This window comes from Pecten maximus, chromosome 5 (genome assembly GCF_902652985.1).
Source record: "Pecten maximus chromosome 5, xPecMax1.1, whole genome shotgun sequence".
Lineage (NCBI taxonomy): Eukaryota > Metazoa > Mollusca > Bivalvia > Pectinida > Pectinidae > Pecten > Pecten maximus.
Genome location: NC_047019.1, coordinates 20382739 through 20400815, shown reverse-complemented (window position 1 = coordinate 20400815; position 18077 = coordinate 20382739). Strand labels below are relative to the sequence as shown.

General features: G+C 37.8%; 3 protein-coding genes across 3 annotated transcripts; all 3 read right to left on the bottom strand.

Annotated features, from left to right (window-relative positions):
- Positions 1–5791: 5791 nt before the first annotated feature.
- LOC117328552 lies at positions 5792–7663 on the bottom strand. The gene is made up of 2 exons (XM_033886082.1): positions 7307–7663; positions 5792–6699 (listed from the first exon to the last, which is right to left on the bottom strand). The coding sequence occupies exons 1-2, from the start codon at positions 7587–7589 to the stop codon at positions 5828–5830; spliced, it is 1155 nt and encodes a 384-aa protein (XP_033741973.1). The 5' UTR covers positions 7590–7663; the 3' UTR covers positions 5792–5827.
- Positions 7664–10381: 2718 nt separating this feature from the next.
- Positions 10382–12381, bottom strand: LOC117328561. Its single transcript, XM_033886087.1, has 2 exons — positions 12009–12381; positions 10382–11438 (listed from the first exon to the last, which is right to left on the bottom strand). Exons 1-2 carry the CDS (start codon positions 12289–12291, stop codon positions 10597–10599), a joined length of 1125 nt encoding a protein of 374 aa, XP_033741978.1. The 5' UTR covers positions 12292–12381; the 3' UTR covers positions 10382–10596.
- A 594-nt stretch (positions 12382–12975) lies between these two features.
- Positions 12976–18065, bottom strand: LOC117327458 (retinol dehydrogenase 14-like). The gene is made up of 8 exons (XM_033884456.1): positions 17773–18065; positions 16894–16979; positions 16415–16622; positions 16133–16167; positions 15528–15728; positions 15126–15276; positions 14355–14481; positions 12976–13969 (listed from the first exon to the last, which is right to left on the bottom strand). Exons 1-8 carry the CDS (start codon positions 17846–17848, stop codon positions 13867–13869), a joined length of 987 nt encoding a protein of 328 aa, XP_033740347.1. The 5' UTR covers positions 17849–18065; the 3' UTR covers positions 12976–13866.
- Positions 18066–18077: the final 12 nt, after the last annotated feature.

The following is an 18077-nucleotide window of genomic DNA, read 5'->3' as shown; positions in this document are numbered from 1 at the left end:
CCCATATTTCTGTTCCCCCCCGTGATATCCCGTACCGTCCGGGTGTTTATAATATTAATAGCAGACATGATGTATAATGTCCGGAATTTATCGGTGTCCGGAAATACCCAGATCGTTGAAATCTGCTGATGCTTTATGGGTAATCAAATGATAATAGACAAATAAATCACTTTATTATGTTGAATACATCCGTTGTCTTGCTTTTCTCTTTATTGAGTTTTACATTTAATTAGCAGGCCTAACAGTTAGACTTACGTTATTGCCATAAAAAGGGCTAAACTATCTGAAATTTATTGGTCTAGTTTACTTTTAAACTATAAGGCCTAACAGTTAGACTTAATTATCATAACAAAGGAGAAACCATCTGAACTATATTGATCTAGATAACATTTAAATCAGTAGGCCTAACAGTTACACATAGACTCCAATATATACTCCTAAACTCTCATATATGCCTTTATCACCAGAACTAAGGAGAAACTATTTGAACTATATTGGTCTAGTTTACATATAATGTATTGTCAGTAATACATAGAAACTATACTAAAACATAAAATGGGCACAAAACAAACAATCTACACGTGACCCTAGGAAGCTGGCGAGGATGAAAGTTTTAAAATTTAACACTCGCTCCTTTTTAGTAGTGTGTTATAAATTTGTACAATATGTTTCTTTATGGAAATTTCCCCCCTGCTACATCCCACATACATGTATCTACTTGTCCAAGAGGTCAACAATGAATTATATTCATCATGTAAGTCTTTTGTATTTCATATATAAATAATAACTAATATAGGTTCTAAAGCATGATTAAAGTTAAATACAATAAGCAATGCGTGACTACCATATAGAACGTCGTGCATGTACGTCTGTCCGTAGGTACAAAACAAAAGTAGTGCGTATTACACACACACACACACACACATGTTTATATACAATATATATATATATATATAGCAAGCCGTGTGTTAAAGTCGTACATGCGCCACAGTAAGTTGTCATGCGCCATAGAAAGTCGTACATGCGCCACAGTAAGTTGCCATGCGCCATAGAAAGTCGTATATGCGCCACAGTAAGTTGTCATGCGCCATAGAAAGTCGTATATGCGCCACAGTAAGTTGTCATGCGCCATAGAAAGTCGTACATGCGCCACAGTAAATTGTCATGCGCCATAGAAAGTCGTACATGTGCCACAGTAAGTTGTCATGCGTCATAGAAAGTCGTACATGCGCCACAGTAAGTTGTCATGCGCCATAGAAAGTCGTATATGCGCCACAGTAAGTTGTCATGCGCCATAGAAAGTCGTACATGCGATATAAAATGCAGTAATGGCACATGCGTCAAAGAAAGTTTTACAAGTTACTTAATGCGTCGCACATGTTCGTGCGATATTCTGAGTCGCACGTGGACCGTAAACTTGACGAGACTTGCACAATAACCTCAGTCGCAAATGCGTCATAATTGTCTTCGTTCGTGCGCCATAGACCTAGTCGTACAATCTTAGGTCGTTCCTAAATCGTACTTGTGTCATAAACTTAGTTTTTTCTACGGTAAAGTACCCAAGTCGTACTTGTGTCATGAACTTAGTCATTTGTACGGTAAAGTACCCAAGTCGTACTTGTGTCATAAACTTAGTCATTTGTACGGTAAAGTACCCAAGTCGTACTTGTGTCATGAACTTAGTCGTTTGTACGGTAAAGTACCCAAGTCGTACTTGTGTCATAAACTTAGTCGTGTGTACGGTAAAGTACCCAAGTCGTACTTGTGCTATAAATCAAGTCGTTTGTACGGTAAAGTACCCAAGTCGTACTTGTGCCATAAACTTAATCGTTTGTACGGTAAAGTACCCAAGTCGTACTTGTGCCATACATTAAGTCGTTTGTACGGTAAAGTACCCAAGTCGTACTTGTGCCATAAACTTAGTCATTTGTACGGTAAAGTACCCAAGTCGTACTTGTGCTATAAACTTAGTCGTTGGTACGGTAAAGTACCCAAGTCGTACTTGTGCCATAAACTTAGTCATGTGTACGGTAAAGTACCCAAGTCGTACTTGTGTCATAAACTTAGTTGTTTGTACGGTAAAGTACCAAAGTCGTACTTGTGCCATACATTAAGTCGTTTGTACGGTAAAGTACCTAAGTCGTACTTGTGCCATACATTAAGTCGTTTGTACGGTAAAGTACCCAAGTCGTACTTGTGCCATAAACTTAGTCGTTTGTACGGTAAAGTACCCAAGTCGTACTTGTGCCATAAACTTAGTCGTTGGTACGGTAAAGTACCTAAGTCGTACTTGTGCCATAAACTTAGTCGTTTGTACGGTAAAGTACCCAAGTCGTACTTGTGTCATAAACTTAGTCGTTTGTACGGTAAAGTACCCAAGTCGTACTTGTGCCATAAACTTAGTCGTTTGTACGGTAAAGTACCCAAGTCGTACTTGTGCCATACATTAAGTCGTTTGTACGGTAAAGTACCCAAGTCGTACTTGTGCCATAAACTTAGTCGTTTGTACGGTAAAGTACCCAAGTCGTACTTGTGTCATAAACTTAGTCGTTTGTACGGTAAAGTACCCAAGTCGTACTTGTGCCATAAACTTAGTCGTTTGTACGGTAAAGTACCCAAGTCGTACTTGTGCCATAAACTTAGTCGTTTGTACGGTAAAGTACCCAAGTCGTACTTGTGCCATAAACTTAGTCGTTTGTACGGTAAAGTACCCAAGTCGTACTTGTGCCATAAACTTAGTCGTTTGTACGGTAAAGTACCCAAGTCGTACTTGTGCCATAAACTTAGTTGTTTGTACGGTAAAGTACCCAAGTCGTACTTGTGCCATAAACTTAGTCATTTGTACGGTAAAGTACCCAAGTCGTACTTGTGCCATAAACTTAGTCGTTTGTACGGTAAAGTACCCAAGTCGTACTTGTGCCATACATTAAGTCGTTTGTACGGTAAAGTACCCAAGTCGTACTTGTGCCATAAACTTAGTCGTTGGTACGGTAAAGTACCCAAGTCGTACTTGTGCCATAAACTTAGTCGTTTGTACGGTAAAGTACCCAAGTCGTACTTGTGCCATAAACTTAGTTGTTTGTACGGTAAAGTACCCAAGTCGTACTTGTGCCATAAACTTAGTTGTTTGTACGGTAAAGTACCCAAGTCGTACTTGTGCCATAAACTTAGTCGTTGGTACGGTAAAGTACCCAAGTCGTACTTGTGCCATAAACTTAGTCATTTGTACGGTAAAGTACCCAAGTCGTACTTGTGCCATAAACTTAGTCGTGTGTACGGTAAAGTACCCAAGTCGTACTTGTGCCATAAACTTAGTCATTTGTACGGTAAAGTACCCAAGTCGTACTTGTGCCATAAACTTAGTCGTGTGTACGGTAAAGTACCCAAGTCGTACTTGTGCCATAAACTTAGTCATTTGTACGGTAAAGTACCCAAGTCGTACTTGTGCCATAAACTTAGTCGTTTGTACGGTAAAGTACCCAAGTCGTACTTGTGCCATAAACTTAGTTGTTTGTACGGTAAAGTACCCAAGTCGTACTTGTGCCATAAACTTAGTTGTTTGTACGGTAAAGTACCCAAGTCGTACTTGTGCCATAAACTTAGTCGTTGGTACGGTAAAGTACCCAAGTCGTACTTGTGCCATAAACTTAGTCATTTGTACGGTAAAGTACCCAAGTCGTACTTGTGCCATAAACTTAGTCGTGTGTACGGTAAAGTACCCAAGTCGTACTTGTGCCATAAACTTAGTTGTTTGTACGGTAAAGTACCCAAGTCGTACTTGTGCCATAAACTTAGTCGTTTGTACGGTAAAGTACCCAAGTCGTACTTGTGTCATGAACTTAGTTGTTTGTACGGTAAAGTACCCAAGTCGTACTTGTGCCATACATTAAGTCGTGTGTACGGTAAAGTACCCAAGTCGTACTTGTGCCATAAACTTAGTCGTTTGTACGGTAAAGTACCCAAGTCGTACTTGTGCCATACATTAAGTTGTTTGTACGGTAAAGTACCCAAGTCGTACTTGTGCCATAAACTAAGTCGTTTGTACGGTAAAGTACCCAAGTCGTACTTGTGTCATGAACTTAGTCGTTTGTACGGTAAAGTACCCAAGTCGCACTTGTGCCATACATTAAGTCGTTTGTACGGTAAAGTACCCAAGTCGCACTTGTGCCATACACTAAGTCGTTTGTACGGTAAAGTACCCAAGTCGCACTTGTGCCATACACTAAGTCGTGTGTACGGTAAAGTACCCAAGTCGTACTTGTGCCATAAACTTAGTCGTTTGTACGGTAAAGTACCCAAGTCGTACTTGTGCCATACATTAAGTCGTGTGTACGGTAAAGTACCCAAGTCGTACTTGTGCCATAAACTTAGTCGTTTGTACGGTAAAGTACCCAAGTCGTACTTGTGCCATAAACTTAGTCGTTTGTACGGTAAAGTACCCAAGTCGTACTTGTGCCATACATTAAGTCGTTTGTACGGTAAAGTACCCAAGTCGCACTTGTGCCATACATTAAGTCGTTTGTACGGTAAAGTACCCAAGTCGCACTTGTGCCATACACTAAGTCGTTTGTACGGTAAAGTACCCAAGTCGCACTTGTGCCATACACTAAGTCGTGTGTACGGTAAAGTACCCAAGTCGTACTTGTGCCATAAACTTAGTCGTTTGTACGGTAAAGTACCCAAGTCGTACTTGTGCCATACATTAAGTCGTGTGTACGGTAAAGTACCCAAGTCGTACTTGTGCCATAAACTTAGTCGTTTGTACGGTAAAGTACCCAAGTCGTACTTGTGCCATACATTAAGTCGTTTGTACGGTAAAGTACCCAAGTCGTACTTGTGCCATAAACTTAGTCGTTTGTACGGTAAAGTACCCAAGTCGTACTTGTGCCATACACTAAGTCGTGTGTACGGTAAAGTACCCAAGTCGTACTTGTGCCATAAACTTAGTTGTTTGTACGGTAAAGTACCCAAGTCGCACTTGTGCCATACACTAAGTCGTTTGTACGGTAAAGTACCCAAGTCGCACTTGTGCCATACACTAAGTCGTGTGTACGGTAAAGTACCCAAGTCGTACTTGTGCCATAAACTTAGTCGTTTGTACGGTAAAGTACCCAAGTCGTACTTGTGCCATACATTAAGTCGTGTGTACGGTAAAGTACCCAAGTCGTACTTGTGTCATGAACTTAGTCATTTGTACGGTAAAGTACCCAAGTCGTACTTGTGCCATAAACTTAGTCGTTTGTACGGTAAAGTACCTAAGTCGTGATTGCGGCATAAACTTAGTGGTGCACGTGTCATTTTGGTCGTGTGTGTGATAAAGTTAGTGGATTGTGTTCCATATAAAGAGTAAGTGTCCATATGAATTTGATATGGAAATAATTTTAAACATATTAAAATTTTGAATGAGGAAATCAAAGTTGTTTGTGAGAGGAAGGCTTAGAGTTTTATGTCTTAAACCTTGGAAATTCAAATTTAATTTACTGAAATGCAGCAGCCATTATTGTTGGAGTTTTAATATTTATGTATTCTGTTGTACAATGCACGTTCAATGAACAATCGTTATGTTTTTTAGCTTCACGAAAAGGTTATCTTACCTTTCATGTTGTTTAACTTAAGTCTGAATATGTTTCAAGACTACAATGTACAGTATATTTATGAATGTTCAGAATTAACTAGTTCCTTAAGTTATTGTTAAATGCGAAAATAGAAATGGCTTCTCTGATAAATCGGTAAACAATAAAAAGAGAAAATAGAAATAAAAAATTAACTTTATTTCAATTTTAAAGCGTTATTAATTTGAATAAAGTCCGGTACTGATATTCTTGAATCAGTTTCTTCTTCGCTTGCTCTGGACAGATTCTTTCCCTCTAGATTTTGACCTGTCTGTTACCGGAAGTTTGTTGGTATCTAGACGTGGAAGGCGGATGTGGTCAAGACGAGTACTGATTCCGTCCTGTCTCATGTTAGAAATCCCGCCTTCTTCTGTATCATGGAGACGTAAAGACCTTGTCAATTGTGCTTCTCGCGCAGAGCCTCTTTGACCGCAATCTCTACCGGAAATAGACTTTATAGGCGGAAGTCTAGCGACAGATGTTCTAGTTTGTCCTCCGACAGCACTTTGAGCCTTTTGATTGGATGGAAGTACAGGAATTTCATTTGATCGGTTTGATTTTGTTTTGAAAGCTTTCTTTGCATTATTTTGGGAACGTTCTTCAAGCGGAGGAAGAGTGCACTTCATTGAAATGTTTGTATACCTCAGACTAGAGCCAGAACCATTTCCTCTCCTACCAGATTTATTTTGCTTCTGATCATTACAATCATTCTTCCTGTGTGGCAACTGTATTGCTGGTAACGCAATTTCAGAAACCTTGTGTCCATGCTGCGCCATTTTTTGTCCAGAAACTGATTGCTTCCTGTTCTTCGTGTCCACTTTCCTTTTTCTTTCTATTTGATCATCCTGTTGGCGGTCTCGCCCTCCGGACAGACGAGAACTCTTATTATTTCTTTCAGATGCCACAGTATCTGCTGAGTCCGATTCCTGTCCAGTGGAAGACCCGGATATTTTTATACGACGGTTTGGTTTTGTTGTTGAGGCAGACTTAGGTTGAGTAGCAGTAACCTTGTTTCTGGTATTATTGTATTCGATGTTTGACCAGACATCGGTCTCAAGAACACGTCTGCTTCTGTATATATTAACATCTGAAAAACGAAACAGTTGGCTTTTATGTGATCACAATAAATAAGAAAATACCAATGGAATAAAGATGTTCTTGCGGAACTTTTTTTTCCCGTTGATTTTGTACATTTTCGATACATAATAAACAAAAACACATGTCTATTCTTCAATTAATGATAGTAGATTTTAGAAAAAAATCGGGGAAAAGTTATTTCTTACTACATAATTTGTACTTATTGTCGATAACAGAATTGTGCTGGAGTAATACGGGGTGAAACATGAGTACTGCCCCCCCCCCCCCCCCCCCCAACCCCCCCCAACCCCCAACCCCCACCTCCCTCCATTCTCACCCCGTTGAATATACTCGAAGGCCACTAACATGTTACAAAGACCTGTTTATGAGGGAAATCTGGTTTGGTTCTAAATGACGCCACAATTCAATGAATCTGAATCGGTATCTTAAGGCATACCTATGTCTTTGTTAATGTCCCCAGGTTAGCCTTTATAGACAGGTGTGAGAGTAGACATACGTCTCTCCATTTATCTTTTATTTCAGTAAGGTGTAATCAGCGACTACAAGCTACATAAACTGACCTTAACACAGCCGTTAGTTTAGATTAATATTATTACCTGTAATGTCTTGATCCGATAAACTCTCTGGGCAGTTTTCCGGATTTGAGAGCGTCCATGTGATCGTATTCCCTGAGGAGGTGAGTTCCGGTGTTTCCGGCGGAGTCATCATTCCCGGTACAGGGGTCACGACCTCTTTTACAGGGGTCAGAATCCTTATCATAGAGTCATTCAGTCCGAAGAATATTTGCCGTCCTCCGATCTTCGAGCATTTGTCTTCCAGGGACTGGCGTAGATGTTCCTTAACTTTGGACTTGACAGTAAAATTTGACCTATCCGACATGTCGTATCCAACGATAATGTTGTAATGATATTAGTCAGAAGTCGCAGTGGAAGTCTTGTGTAGAGCAGCCTCAGTATACACTCAAGTGTAACTATGGGAAGTTGATGACGCATTAAACAATTAAGTACTATGACGTCATTGTGATTGTGACGTCAGTGTCCTGCTGTGGTTTTATCATTGTAGCTCTAATTTACCTCTTTTCTTAAAAAATTAATAATGATTAGAATATTTGTGAATGAAATTCCTAGATAATGGTTTCTTTGTTAACGGAAGCCCATTGGTGCCAAATGTAATATATGTACATAGTGTATATACGCAATACTTTTGCGAATGTACGCAATATTTTCGTGAATATACGCAGTAATTATTGCGAATATACGCAATGCTATCAACTACAAATGTACATGTTACTGATGGCTTAGTAGTTTCGCGGACTTAGTACTCTACACTCGAGCTCTATAGTTGCATCTCAACGGTTGGGAAGCCACATGTCCTGAATACAGGTAAGCTTAATTAGTGGAGTATATACTTGGAAGTTGTACGGAAGCCCATTGGTGCCAACTGTTAAATGTAAAAAAAAAAAATATTGCGTTTAAAAGCAATACTTTTGCGAATAAACGATACTTATTTTTTTTACATTTAACATTTGGCACCAATGGGCTTCCGTATGGAAGACTACTTGTCAAGATCGGCAAAAGTATTGTGTATATATATACGCTATGTTTAAAAAAAATTACAGATTACTTTTGGCACCAATGGGCTTCCGTAGCTAACCCTGTACGAATCTTAATAAATTGTATGTGTGAGAAGATGATAGTATAGCAACTGAATCTAAGTATGACCAAGTGTTCGTAAATCGTTTAGTTTTTTTTAATATAATGATGATGATATACTCTGGGTAATACAAGTGGTTATCGAAACGGAAATTCATCTATACTACAGTAGCTGAGACATGCTCCGAAAACCTGTATAACTATTTGCTTTTTATACATGAGACAATGACGGAGGTGGAGCGGTGTTAATACGCTGAAATAGTTCAGACTTGGTTGATCAATCATGTATGACGATGTGGAAGTTTGAACTATGGTCAGTGACGTCGCTGTCATATATATATATATCATTTCGTTGTATGATAGAGCTTATATAACATTCAAGAAGTCGCGATAAGGAATGTTGGAACGGATATACAAAAGAAAAAAAAGAAAGAGCAGACAGAAAGTTAAAATAATAATAATAAAAAAGCTGAATGATATGTGCCATTAATTGCCCCGCTAAACATCGTCTTCTCGTAGTGACAGAACGAAATAACGAAACTATGAAAACGCCGCTGAGCTACCTGATGTATTTTATCCGACTGTTACCGTTTCTTCGCTCCGCCAAGGGAGATACTAACTATCGTGTTATAATATCATGTTTAATGAGCTAAAACATACATACGACGAATATCGTTATTTCACAGCGAAATAAAGAACGAAGTGGAGGAACTTTTTATAAACGCGGTCAAAGGTTAAGGAAAAGTCACAGTGACCTAATTTTTACCCCAGGCGATTATAAGTCACAAGTACCCGATAGTAAGTATCACGAAGAACACACAGGGGGCCGCGTTGGCCGAGTGGTTAAGGTGTACCGACACTTTATCACTAGCCCTCCACCACTGGGTTGCGAGTTCGAAACCTACGTGGGGCAGTTGCCAGGAACGGACCGTAGGCCGGTAGTTTTTTCCCGGATACTCCGGCTTTCCTCCACCTCCAAAACCTGGCACACCCTTAAATGACCCTGGCTGTTAATATGACGTTAAACAAAAACAAAACAAAACACGAAGAACATGCGTACGCTCAACATACTTAGTCGTACGAGCAGTGTGTGGATGATAGTAAGACGCATGCGCACATACAGTGTAATAACATGATACAACATACAGTGGTGTGGTAGATGTGCTACTGTATCACTCAAACTGTACAGTTACATCACCCAAACTGTACTGTTACATCACCCAAACTGTACTGTTACATCACCCAAACTGTACTGTTACATCACCCAAACTGTACAGTTACATCACCCAAACTGTACTGTTACATCACCCAAACTGTACAGTTACATCACCCAAACTGTACAGTTACATCACCCAAATTGTACAGTTACATCACCCAAACTGTACAGTTACATCACCCAAACTGTACAGTTACATCACCCAAATTGTAGTTACATCACCCAAACTGTACTGTTACATCACCCAAACTGTACAGTTACATCACCAAAATTGTACAGTTACATCACCCAAACTGTACAGTTACATCACCCAAATTGTACAGTTACATCACCCAAACTGTACAGTTACATCACCCAAATTGTACAGTTACATCACCCAAACTGTACAGTTACATCATCCAAACTGTACAGTTACATCACCCAAACTGTACAGTTACATCACCCAAACTGTACAGTTACATCATCCAAACTGTACAGTTACATCACCCAAACTGTGCGGTTTAGTTTAATGATCAATATTGCGAAATGAAAAAGTACGGAAAGTTTCTATGAAATCGAAAATGAAGCTTTCCTTGTCTTCATTAACAAACAGGTACACATTTTATATTTCCACGAATTTACTTTTTTAAACCCACATACTATTTTTTTCATCCACTTTACCTAGTCAAATTTTATAAAATGCTTAAGTAACCTGAACGATGCCCATTTTTTAATGTGGTGTATTTTGTTAAATGTTTTAGAATATATCATGTCCTTGCTAAATATCATTAAAACGCAGGGAGAAAGAGTCGCACAACAGATAAGTCGTCATATAATAAAATAACGGAATATAAAAATAAAAAACAAACACTTTATTTCCTCGATAAAACATGTTACAAATTATTACAGTTTTGTGCAAATATTGACGAAGAAACACCAGTAAACCATAATAAAACAAGTTTCTATGTAATAAGGAACATAAAAAAGAAAAAAAGAAAAAAAAAGAAAAGAAAAAAGATACCAATGAAAATCACGTTCGCTATGGCTTCTGCGCTTGCAATGAACAGATTCGTTCCTTCTTAGAATTTGCCCTGACTGTAGCTGGAAGCTTGTTGGTATTTATACTGGGAAGGCGGATGTTGTCAGGGACAGTCTGTTTCGGTTTAGAAATCCTTCCTTCACGTGTTTCATGTAGATGCTCAGACATTGTCAGTTGCACTTCCGGTGCAGAGCCTCTTTGTACGATATTATCTCTACCGGAAATAGATTTGATAGGCGGAAGTGTTACAACTGATGTTCTGGTTTGTCCCCTAACAGCCCTTGGAGCCTTTTGATCGGATGGAAGTACAGATATTTCATTTGTTCTCTTTGATTTCGGTTTGGAAGTTTTCTTTGCAATATTGGAGGAACGTCCATCAAGCGGAGGAAGCGTACACTTCACTGAAATATTGGTATACCTCACACCGGAGCGAGAATGATTCCCTTTCTGCTCCCGGTCATTCGAATCTTTCCTGCTAAATGGCAGACTTATTGCTGGTAACTCAATTTCAGTAATCGTGTGTCCATTGCGCACCGATCTTTGTACAGAAACTGTTTGCTTCTTGTTCTTCTTGTCCGCTTTCGTTTTCTTGTCTAATTTGTTATCCTGTTGGTGGTCTCGCCCTCCGGATAGACGCGATGTCTCTTTAATTCTGTCAGATGCCAGAGTATCTGATGAGTCCGATTCCCGTCCAATTGAAGATCTGGATTTCTTTATACGACGGTTTTGTTTTGTTGTGGAGACAGACTTCGGTTGAGTGGCAGTACTCTTGTTTCCGGTGTCGTTGAAGTCGATGTTTGACCAGACATTGGGTTCTCGAACAAGTCTGTGTCTGTACATATCTGAAAAAAAATAAAGTAAATAAATGACTTTATTTGATATAAAATCAATGAACAAATAAATAAATAAATAAATAAATAAATAAAAACCAGTTACCAAATTAAATGTTTACGTAAAAAATATTCTTTTTTCGCGGCAACAGGCTTACACAGTAAGTAAGCATTTACACCCCATAGACAGGTGACCAAAGCCTTTCCACGGCAATGTGCAGTTTCACAATTAAATAAATATGAATCTCTAAAGTTTGTTTACATGTGTAAAGGTATTTCCTCTCTCTTAATTAGATGGGGTGTGGTGGGGGTTTTACAGACAGGTTATCTTTAGACAGACCTCCATCTATTTATCCAGTGAAATGTGTTAAGCGACTAAATGTAGAGATCTACCTAACCATTACTACATTGCTTACCGTAACATGATCGTTAACTTACCTGTGATATCTTACCGTAACATGATCGTTAACTTACCTGTGATATCTTACCGTAACATGATCATTAACTTACCTGTGATATCTTACCGTAACATAATCATTAACTTACCTGTGATATCTTACCGTAACATAATCGTTAATTTACCTGTGATATCTTGATCAGATAAACTCTCGGGACAATGCTCCGGATTTTTAAGTGTCTGTATAATCGTATTCTCTGGAAGGAGGAGTTCCGGTGTTAAATTTGGAGTCTGTATTCCTGGTACAGGGGTCACGACCTCTTTGACAGGGGTCAGCATCCTTAGCATAGAGTCATTCAGCCCGAAGAATATTTGCCGTCCTCCGATCATCGAGCATTTGTCTTCCAAGGACTGGCGTAGATGTTCCTTAACTTTGGACGTGACAGTAAAATTTGACCTATCCGACATGTCGAATCCAATGATGATGTTGTGATGATATTAGTCAGAAGTCGCAGTGGAAGTCTTGAGTAGAGCAGCCTCGGTATACACTCTGGCGTAGCTATGGGGAGTTTGATGACGCATTCAACAATTAAGTACTATGACGTCATTGTGATTGTGACGTCAGTTCCCCGTTGTTGTTTTATTTATTGGACTGGATTACCTGTCTCAGTGCTATTTCTCTCCGCTAGGCTATGCGCATTAATGCTAATGCAAAACTACGGGAGGCAATCTAGTATATTTTATCTATCGGCTGCTAAACTGTTGATATGACTGTTATGTATTTCACAGTATAGGTAGATTTACGATAAATGGCAATGACCGAGTTTTAAAAAAAAAAAAAGAAAAAAAGAGAAAAAAAAGGAAGAAAAAAACAACAACAACAAAACAAAAAAACACACAACGTTTTAGCTCATCAATCAAGTTTTCGGACCTTTTATAATAATACTCAATTAATGTTAACGATAAGAAGATATCACTGCTGTCAAAATAGTAATTAATTGGTAGATAGTCGGTAAGTAGTGATCAGGGACTGCTCCGTGGTGTCGTTGTTACGTTCTTCGGTCTTGGACAAGTCTAGTAAAGCATGCTTCTAGTTACGTACATGGCGGTTCAATAGACGATAAACTCAACAATCAAACAAAGACAGAATAATGACATTAACAACAATAGGTTTATTAGTACTTAGACACCAGACTAGACGTTTTCTCTCTAGAAGAACTGTATGTTGGAAACATCAATATATTACCACGTCACAATTGATATTGTTCCAAGCAGCTCTATATTGTCTAAAGGAAATGTTGAAGGCACATATTCCAGGCCCTACATATGGAAATATGTGTTAATATCCATGACCAGGGATATGTAGTATATACATTTTTATATCGTCTAGTTAAAGACACATCTTCCAGGCCCTACGTATGATTATATGTGTTTATATCTATGACCAATAGTATAGTATGTAACATCATACATTGTAATATAATTATGTAAAGGACCAAATACCCTGGTTCTTGATTGGCTGTTTTTTTCTTTCATTCACACATTGAAAATACAAGATAAAAATAAATATATCCAAAGACTACTGGTATGCATATACAAAATGTACATGTATCTATCTCCCTGTGCATAGAAAGGGAACACAGCAACGATATCATCATACCGTATCACAACGTTGACCTGAATAACACGTCAGATGGGATCACCAATACACCACACTAGCACCGAAAGTGTTGTTATGTACTTGTTCTATAAAATTTTACTTTTATGTTCAATTATATAAAAACCTCCATGTTTGAATTATTCGTATTAAGTCATAACTGGTTATCAAGGTTTTTTTCCGATAGACGGCTCGTGTTTGCCATTGCACTGCGTAGCCAAGGTTTCCTACATCACGTGCGGCAATGTGCGCAGATGAATGCTTCACAGTTGCTATATATAAATAACGTACACGTTTTCGATGTCCACGTAACGGTTAACTCACTGACGTGTTATCTCCTACGTTTACATGTTGACATATTTTCAATGAAAGACACTGTTCCATTTTTATTCTCCTTCCAAACACTTAACGATGTCGTCTGGGAGAAAAGCTCCCTTCTTTAGACATTCTTGAGTGTATGTCCATAAAGATTCTTGATTTTGTGTATTCCTGTTAAAAAAAAAGATATATATATATATATCATATGTATGACTAATTAGACCATTAGAGCAAACAGTTAATGATATGCAGCCGTCAACTGACGTACCTAAGTATTGCTTATTAAGCTTATATCTTGATATACTGCTGTACCATATAAGGTAATAATGGGAGCCTCACTGTTTTGGTTCCAATGTCGACGCTGCTTTTGAAGCACGGAATCCTACAAAACCTTCAAAACAGTATCTGAATATGACCTTCAATGCTCTTGTTAGCGATTACAAGTAAACGTATACAATTAAACTTGCTCTACTGTGCATGCTGGTAATATGCAGAACAATTGGATATGACTCTGTTATTCTAATGTAAGGGATTTACTGTTTTGAACATGACTTACGTCACTCTATTGTGGATGGTGGCAGGTTTACAGTCAGTATAGTAAACATCACGGACGCCTTTCAGGGCCGGATTTACTGCCGCGTTGATGGTGGTTTCAGCTCCTTCAAACGGATTTTTCATTTGACCTGTTGGAACGACACATGGAATATTAGTGAAGAAATCCGGCAATATGGGTGATTTGGTGGCGCAGTGATAACGCTATTATCATTGACCTATATGACCGGAGTTTGATTTCTTTGCATACAAGAAAAAGTATGGGGTAACCTGCCTGATAATTTGTTTTCCCCCAGGTATTCCGGTTTCCTTCCTTAAGCGTTCCATTCCAAATAGAGTTATTAATATAAGTTCATATTAATGATTGTAAATTAAATTAAGTGAGAAGTGGTTTTCTTATATCTGCTAAGTTACTAATGAAATACTGTACTTTAAAGAATTCGGTATATTTTTCGCTTTTCATCGGGAGAGCTCCTCGATGAAATAAAACGGTTATGTAACATAAGAAAATATCAATCTACAAAAAAATAGAGCCGGGTTCAACATTTATACGGAGCGATGCATTAAAAACAAAGAGGCGATATTCGTAGTGATGGGCATATCAAGTGTTATCGCAGTGAAACAACACAACCAGATAGCGACTGATATATTCGTAATAACAGAAAAAAATATAGTACGTTAGTACACAGAACGCCATTTTCAGTACTTATAAAGAAACGCAAATATGTACTTCATCATTTTTGAATTTTTTTATTTTTTCTATGTCCATACTTACCCACAAACTTTGTTAGAGTCGTTAAGACAGTAAATGTCTTCATATCCTTAAAATTTCTTGATACTTCAGTTTCGACCATTCCCGGATGTAAGCTCAATACAGTAACGTTGGAGTTTTGAAGTCGTCGGTTCATGCTGAACATCTGCATTATCTTTGAGAAAGAAACAACTTCGACATCAACGATTGACCTTGCTAAGTAGTTTTGTTTCGTCATACGTGTATCAATTATGAAGTCAAACGTTATTTAACAATGCAAACATTTAATTGTACTACAACACAAAATATAGGATAAATGCATATAGCTGATTTATATGAATTAAATACTTTTACATTCCATAAATGAAGTATATCGAGAGATTATATAATGGCAAGATAAAAGACTCATTTGACAGAATGCAATACCTGGAATGCTTTGGAGTTTCCATAGAACAAAACTCGTCCAAAATTTTGTTCGTTGCAATGTTTTCCCTGTATTCTGTCCAAATTAAACTCCGAGTAACGATGTGCCTCGCTTGACACGAGTACAATACGGCAATCCTCTCCGGAAGTCTTCATGATGGGCAGCAGGTGTGCAGCTAATAGGTATTGGCTCAAATAATTCACCTGTAAATTAAGTTGTCTTTCAATACTTATTTGACCATGAACGAGGTCACATGGTACTTAAGAATTCGATAATCATTATTTATCTATGAATTATTTTCTACACATCTTATAATCCTTGGATAACTTGTCAACAAATGTACAATAATAATGTACCTCTAGCAGATCGTTTGACCTTATTCGGGCAAAATTGGAATTCTCAAATAATGTTACTCTAAAAGATTTGAAATATGTCAATGGCATGGTAAATTTATAATTCGTTGAGGTTCCAGTGGAAAAAAGGCAACTTACAAAAATGTAAATATTAAAGAAAAAGGCCAAAAATTTCAAAAGGTCAAGGTCAGGTCAAAAGGGAGTTCCTTTAAATTCAAATTAAAGTTGAAAGGATGTTACAAAAATTTCATTACCTGAAACATGAGTTCATATCCTTCATCTGTGTAAGCTACAAAGGAAAATCGTAACAATAAGGTTGAGGTAAATTGTCAATATGATAATGTCCCGCTGGCATGATTAATTAATGCAAATCAATAAAATTTCATGATTTTCAAAGAATATGTAAAAACAGCGCAACTTCTTAAATGGGTCATGTACAAAATGTATATAAACTGTATACATATATTTTTAATTTTTAATATTTATTTTTAAGTTTTTTGTCATATTATTAATGAATATTCCTGATATCAATTCACCCTGTTTGTGGAGGCCTATACCAGCGTTACACACGAGAACATGTAATTGTCGACCGGAATTTTTGAATTCTTTCACAAAGTCCATCACCGACTGGAGACTGGCGCAGTCTAATTTCATGAACTCTATCCTGAGTTCCGGGTAATCAACCACTCCTTCTGTTTTTCTGTCTTTCTCCGCCTGGAATTCCGCATTCATCTTTGTCATTGCCTACATTATTCATTGGGGAAAAATAAATTCATACAATATAGGAGACAATATACGATATATAAAGGACACAGACACACGATGTTATGTTATTTCTGGTCATACATCTGAAACCAGCAAGACGATCAAACTTAAGTTTCAAGCAATTCCGTAAAATATTTGCGTTTCAATATCAATTAATAAGATAAAGGGTTTATGTCACTCCCATTTTTTCGTGTTCATGGCTTTTTTCATTTAAGTAACAGATGATGATTTTGTTATTTTCAAAGCTTACCTCTCGTGCTCTCTCCTCAAACCGACAGGCCAATATAACTGTGGCTCCCATCATGGCTATCCATTTGGCTGTCTCGTATCCGATACCTGGTAACATATACTTATTTTCATTTCTTCTTTTATCGTCAATTTCTTTACGATCAGGTTAAATACCACATCTAGACATACAGCCAACCGTACGAGATATGGAATAACGTGTGATGAGCACGAGTATACACTGTATACAATGTGTACTACAGTGTGTATATATGTAACCAATTTAACCAATAAACAATAAAGTTTTGTGAAAACTGTATAAGATTATCTAAATCATTAAAAGTTATACGTGAAATAAGTTAGTTTTTGCCCACAATAAACCTCAAATTACAAAATGTAAGAGAACACCACATTTGATAATCATGGTTTTCCTTTGATGTTCACAAATGTTTCCGATGACAAAGACGGTAAACTGTATAAGATTATCTAAATCATTAAAAGTTATACGTGAAATAAGTTAGTTTTTGCCCACAATAAACCTCAAATTACAAAATGTAAGAGAACACCACATTTGATAATCATGGTTTTCCTTTGATGTTCACAAATGTTTCCGATGACAAAGACTGGCTTTCTATCAGAGTTACTTCCCTTCGTTTCACTTTGTCAGTATTTGATGATATAGTGATAGCTTGGCAGCCGATTGTGGCCGAAAATTGTATATAACCGATGGATTATCTTAAATATATATCTAGCCTTACATGCATGTTTTTTTTGTGTTAACTCGTAATGAATGGCCTTAATTGGAGTGACGTTCGATAAAAACATGGTTGTAGAGTTCATGTTCCTTATGTTATATTGATCGAGTCATAATTCGAGCAGCATTCAAAACATTGATATTACCTACCTGTATTGGCACCAGTTACTATGACAACTCTCTCCTTGGGCAGAGTAACTCTGGGGAAAGACTGGTGACCACCCATACTCGGTGGTGTTAGTATAAAAATACACGTAACCGACAATCTATATTTTGACCCTGGGTAGCCGATAACACACTACACAAATTTCCACATATTTGTATACGATAGCACACAGGGTGTCTGTGTTTGATTAGCCTTAGTGTAACCTTCGGACACGTTAGGTAGGTTATGTTGTCATCTCATCAGGTGATCAATTTCCTGTATAATCAGATGAGTAAGGAAAAATATAAGT

What these genes read in the sequence shown, in the direction of transcription:
- LOC117328561 (XM_033886087.1), bottom strand. Translation starts at nt 12,291, where the DNA reads ATGTCGGATAGGTCAAATTTTACTGTCACGTCCAAAGTTAAGGAACAT. An exon ending in ATCTGATCAAGATATCACAG is followed by an intron (nt 11,439 to 12,008) that starts GTAAATTAACGA and finishes ATTTTTTTTCAG; the next exon opens with ATATGTACAGACACAGACTT.
- LOC117328552 (XM_033886082.1), bottom strand. Translation starts at nt 7,589, where the DNA reads ATGTCGGATAGGTCAAATTTTACTGTCAAGTCCAAAGTTAAGGAACAT. An exon ending in ATCGGATCAAGACATTACAG is followed by an intron (nt 6,700 to 7,306) that starts GTAATAATATTA and finishes TTCGTTTTTCAG; the next exon opens with ATGTTAATATATACAGAAGC.
- LOC117327458 (XM_033884456.1), bottom strand. Translation starts at nt 17,848, where the DNA reads ATGGGTGGTCACCAGTCTTTCCCCAGAGTTACTCTGCCCAAGGAGAGA. An exon ending in AGTAACTGGTGCCAATACAG is followed by an intron (nt 16,980 to 17,772) that starts GTAGGTAATATC and finishes ATATGTTACCAG; the next exon opens with GTATCGGATACGAGACAGCC. An exon ending in TATAGGCCTCCACAAACAGG is followed by an intron (nt 16,168 to 16,414) that starts GTGAATTGATAT and finishes TTTCCTTTGTAG; the next exon opens with CTTACACAGATGAAGGATAT.